This window comes from Cicer arietinum, chromosome 7, assembly GCF_000331145.2.
Source record: "Cicer arietinum cultivar CDC Frontier isolate Library 1 chromosome 7, Cicar.CDCFrontier_v2.0, whole genome shotgun sequence".
NCBI lineage: Eukaryota > Viridiplantae > Streptophyta > Magnoliopsida > Fabales > Fabaceae > Cicer > Cicer arietinum.
The window spans coordinates 52089268-52094822 of record NC_021166.2 but is presented as its reverse complement, the minus strand read 5'-3'; the positions used below and the strand labels follow the sequence as shown (position 1 = coordinate 52094822).

The 5555-nt window shown below is 36.0% G+C and overlaps 2 protein-coding genes across 2 annotated transcripts in view; one reads left to right on the top strand and one right to left on the bottom strand.

The window, feature by feature from the left end:
• Positions 1–1666: 1666 nt before the first annotated feature.
• On the top strand, positions 1667–2385 carry LOC140918853 (uncharacterized). Its single transcript, XM_073363654.1, has 2 exons — positions 1667–1721; positions 1763–2385. Exons 1-2 carry the CDS (start codon positions 1667–1669, stop codon positions 2383–2385), a joined length of 678 nt encoding a protein of 225 aa, XP_073219755.1.
• Positions 2386–3748: 1363 nt separating this feature from the next.
• Positions 3749–5555, bottom strand: part of LOC140918852 (uncharacterized) — a 4923-nt gene continuing 3116 nt past the window's right edge. The window contains exons 4-7 of the mRNA XM_073363653.1: positions 4507–4594; positions 4288–4423; positions 4051–4229; positions 3749–3969 (exon numbers count right to left, since the gene is read on the bottom strand). Coding sequence (XP_073219754.1) covers positions 3749–3969; positions 4051–4229; positions 4288–4423; positions 4507–4594 — 624 coding nt within the window. The remainder of the gene's footprint in view (positions 3970–4050; positions 4230–4287; positions 4424–4506; positions 4595–5555) is intronic.

Sequence of the window (5555 nt, the reverse complement as noted above, 5' to 3'; positions counted from 1 at the left end):
AAGTCTACCTCAAACTGCCCCAAAGTGGATGATACATTCACAATTCTTGGTGAATCAGATAACTTAAGGAGGGGAAGAAGTGATTGAGTAGTTAATTTAGCACCATAATAATTTATTTGCAAACATTCTTCAGCCAACTCATATGTTTGAGTCAATCCCTTTCTCCTATCATCTTCTGATAATGCCGGTAAAAGACAGAAGTTTCAATCCCCTAACAATATACCAACTCTTTTTTTTGTTTTTTTGTTGACTACATAATATACTTACCCCACGGTAGCTCTTTGTCATTAATTATAGTTCCAGTAATCCCTGCATTGAACAGATTTTCTTATGCAATATGCATATATCAAGAAATTTTACCAATTAATAATATAAACAAGAAAAACATATCAAGTTCAAGTTGATTAAATATTTTTTTTTCAGCCAATGTTTTGTTTTAAAATAAACAATATTCATTTATAAAATGGAAAAATGTCTACAAATATGACAAAATTAGAGTGTCGAGATTATCTATGTCTCCGGAGCTGTAACGTTGATAACGTGAAAATCATTGATTGAAACTAATTTGTCAATCTGAATCAAATAACACAACAACAAAACGAGAAACTACAACGACGTACTAAGATAACAAACAAACATAACGTTGTATTACGACGACGAAATCAAAAAAAAAAAACGCGAAAAGGAAAATAGAATATGTATGGAAATCACTTATTTAAATAAAAGATAATAACAAAACAATTTAGAGATGTGATTTCATAAAAAAAATAAATCCTAAATCACTCCTCTTTGGTGAAAAATAAAGAACCAATCAAATGGGAGGAGAGGAGAATAGGAGAGGCTAGAGAATGCAAGGTCTATGTCGGCTGTACAAGAAAAAATTGACTTGGTTTACATCGGTTGTAAAAGAAAAAAGATACGTAAGTTAATGTTAGTAATTCGTATTGTCGATATTGACAGTATTTTTGTTGAGGGTGATGATCGAAAATGTAAAGTAAAGAGAGAGATAGAGAGAAGGAGAGAATGGTGGAGATGATCCAAATTCAACTCCACCACCCTAACTACCAAACCAACTTATATGTTTGTCTTTTGTTTATATTCATAGCGAGTTTAGAAGTGTAAATGTTATTAATAAACTTCCTTTAGTCTTAATTTTAAAACAATGTGAGACTTTTTAGTGTACAGGAATATAATGAAATATCCTTAGCATAACCAAAGGAATCCCAAACAATAGAATATTGGAACTCTAGCTTCCCTGTCTTAGGCACATTCAATACTAACAAAACTGTTAAATGTAATTCAAAATGATTTATAATTAGTTAGTTAGAATATAGTTAGAAGTTAGTTAGATTATGGTTAAAAGTTGTTTAAATTTGTTGTAACTGAATCAACTAAAATTGCTTCTATAAAAGCTTTCAAAACCAAGAATAATCTGGTATGCTAAACCAAATCATTCTCCAGACTCTCAAGATTGATAATCAATCTTCATTTTTGTGACTTTCAGTTTTCCTTCTCTTTTCTTCTCAATTTTAATTCCTCTCAAATATACAACCTGTTCCAACAATTGGTATCAAGAGTTTGGGTTCTAAACCTTGGGAAACACGAGTGCAAGTGTGAGGGGAAATCAAAATTGGGAAACACAAAGTGTGAGTGAAAGAAGACATGAATGGAGGAGGATTTCCATTGGATTTGCGAATTCTGGATGGGAAGACCTGGGAGAGGTGGTCTGCATCAATGAGATCATTGTTGGGAGCTCCATAAGTGTTTGAGATTGTTCAAGATGGCTATGAACAACTTGCAGCGAATCCTATAGAAAGACAACAAACAACTTTCAAAGATTGCAAGAAAAGAGATTGCAAGGCATTGTTTTACATCCAACAAAGTGTGGATTCAAACAACTTTGAGAGGATCTCAAAGAAATCTACATCAAAGTTAGCATGGGTGATCTTGGTCAAGTACTATACAGGTGGGGAAAAGGCCAAGAAAGTGAAGCTCCAAATGCTAAGAAGGCAATACGAATTATTGCAGATGGAAGAAGATGAAGCTGTGGCAGATTACTTCAATCGTGTGCAGGTTGTTGTTAATCAGATGAGAACAAGTGGTGAATCGTTAACTGAAGTGGTGATTATTGAAAAGATCCTTAGAACATTAACACAAAGGTACGATCACATAGTGGTGGCAATTGAAGAATCAATATCTCAAGTACAGGCCCTACAAGCCCAAGTTAGCAAGAAGATCAATCAAAGTGATAAAAATAATAAGAATTCGAGTGGCAAGAAAAAATTCAACAAGAAAGGAATCCAATGCTACAATTGTAAAAAATGGGGGCATTTTGCAAATGAATGCAGATCCAAGAAGGTTCAAAGAGAGGATGATGAAGCATAAATGGTAACCGAGGATTCAGACTCAGATGAGGTGTTGTTGATGGCTACAACAAAATCAGATGATGATTGGCTAGAGCAGTGGTACCTTGACACATGTTGCTCAAATCACATGACTGGCCATAAAGAGTGGTTTGTAAGCATTGATGAGAAGGTGAAAAGGGAGATCAGATTTTTAGATAACAGTTCTGTAACAGCAGAAGGAATAGGAGAAGTGTTGATTCAAAGGAGAGATGGTAAACAATCATTCATATGTCATGTGTTGTATGTGCCAAACATGAAGAACGATCTGCTAAGCCTTGGACAACTGCTTAAAAAGGGGTATTCTATGAAGATGGAGCAGGGTGAAATGAGATTGTTTGATGATTCAAGAAGATTGATCTTGAAGGCACCACTATCTAAAAATAGAACCTTCAAGATTGATATCCAGATCAATGAGAGCAAGTGTCTAGCTGCTGAAGTCATGAATGAAGATTGGTTGTGGCATCAAAGGTTTGGACATTTAAATTTCAGAAGCCTTCAAATGTTGCATAACAAGAAAATGGTGCAAGGAATTCCAAAAATTAAAATGCCAAATGAGCTGTGTGAAGAATGTTGTCAGACCAAACAACACAGAAACTCATTCAAGGCTGAAGTGCCAACTCGATCTTCAAGAATGATGGAGATAATCTACTCCGATGTTTGTGGTCCTTTTGAAGAAGTATCAATAGGAGGTAATCATTACTTTGTATCATTCATTGATGATTTTACAAGGAAAACTTGGGTATATCTAATCAAGAGAAAGAATGAAGTGCTTGAAATACTTAAAAATTTCAAGATAATGGCTGAAAAACAAAGTGGTTTTAGTACGAAAATCATCAGAACAGATGGAGGAGGAGAATATAATTCTCATGAATTCCATGGTTTTTGTGAAAAAGAAGGGATATTGCATGAAGTAACTGCACCATACACTCCCCAATATAATGGTACGACTGAAATGAGAAATAGAACTATAGTGAACATGGCTAGGAGTATGTTAAAAAGGAAGTGTCTCATAGATTCTGGGGGGAAGCAGTATCAACTGCAGTGTATATTTTGAATAGGTGTTCAACCAAGAGATTGGGCACAAGGACACCTGAAGAAGCTTGGACTAGAAGAAAGTCAAATGTGAATCATCTAAGGGTGTTTGGCTCTCTATGCTTCAGGCATGTGCCAGTTCAAAAAAGAAAAAAAAACTTGATGATAGAGCAGAACAAATGGTGCTGATGGGATATGATGCCATTGGAGCTTACAGGTTGTATGATCCAAACAAGAAAAAGTTGGTGATAAGCAGGGACATACTAATGGATGAATCAAAAGGATGAGACTGGAAAATGATTGAACCTAGCTCAAGCAGCCCAGACATACCAGTTAGTTCCATCAGTCCAGCCAGCAGTACAAAAACAATGGGATTTTATGAAGGCCAGCCTATAGGAACAACAAGTCAACAAGGAATCAAAAGGATGAGACTGGAAAATGATTGAACCCAGCTCAAGCAGCCCAGACATACCAGTTAGTTCCATCAGTCCAGCCAGCAGTACAGAAACAATGGGATTTGATGAAGGCCAGCCTATAGGAACAACAAGTCAGCAAGTTTTTGAGCCTATGAGAAGGTCTGAAAGAGTTAGGCAGCCTTCAGTCAGATTGCAACCATATGAAGTGACATCTGACTCAGCCATCAATGCAGATGGATAATTAACACATTTTGCTTTGTTGGCTGAATCAGAACCAGTAAGTGACGAAGAAGCCTTGAGTGATCCTAGATGGAGAGCAACAATGGATGAGGAGCTCAAAGCCATATAGAAGAACAAGACATGGGAGCTGATGAATCTGCAAATGAACAAGAGACCAATTGATGTGAAATGGGTCTATAAACTGAAATTGAAACCTGATGGGCAGATTGCCAGATACAAGGCCAAACTTATAGCAAAGGGATTTTTGCAAAAACATGGGCTGAACTATGATGAGGTATTTGCCCCAGTAACTAGAATTGAAACAGTAAGGATGGTAGTCTAAATTGCTAGCTACAAAGGTTGGTCTATGCATCAATTGAATGTTAAATCAGCCTTCCTCATTGGATCATTGGAGGAAGAAGTGTATGTGAAACAGCCACCAGGATATGAAATAATAGGCAAGGCAGACAATGTATATAAGCTGAAGAAATCATTATATAGTCTGAAGCAAACCCCTAGAGCCTGGAACAAGAGGATTGACAAGCAATTTGAAAAATGTGACAATGAGCATGGAGTGTATGTTAAGAAAAGAGCAGCAGCACCTGCATTGTTGATATGCCTATATGTAGATGATTTACTGCTGACTGGCAGCAATGAAGTAGAGATTCATCAATTCAAAATCAGAATGGAGAAGGAATTTTAGATGACTGATCTAGGCATGCTATCATATTTCCTTGGTATTGAGTTTGTAATCAAAGAAAATGGAACTTTTATGCATCAAAAGAAGTATGCTAATGATGTACTAAGGAGATTCAAGATGCAAGACTACAATGGGGCTGATACTCCCATCAGAAGTAGGCCTGGTCCTATCAAAAGAAGGCAATGATGAGTTGGTTGACTCTACAATGTACACTACAAGAAAACAAGGTATTTGTGAGGGCCAAAAGCCCTCACAAAGGGCTAAAAGCAGCCATAAAGGGGCTATTTGTGGCGGCCTAAGGCAGCCACAAATAAGCTGGTCACAAACTTTTGGGAGGGCTTTTGCAGCCACAAAGTGTGAAAAACACGTTGGCATTTGTGAGGGCTTTTGCAGCCACAAAAGGCTGCCTTTGTGAGGGCCTTTGCAGCCACAAAAGTTTGCCTTTGTGAGGGCATAGGCCGCCGCAAAGGACAGACTAATTTTAAAAAATTCAGCCTTTGTGAGGCCCCAGGCTGCCACAAAATCCCTCCTTTGTGAGGGCTTAGGCCGCCACAAATTACCTCCAAATTAAAAAATAAATATTTTGTGAAGGCTTAGGCCACCACAAAATATTACGTATATTAAAAAATTAATTTTTTTAAATTCAAAATTAATTCTATATTATAATTTTATATATAATAAATTAATATAAATATAAATATAAATTTAAAATTTAAATTTAAATTATAATTAAATTAAAATATAATATCATTATAAATTAAATTTAATATATAATAAACTAAT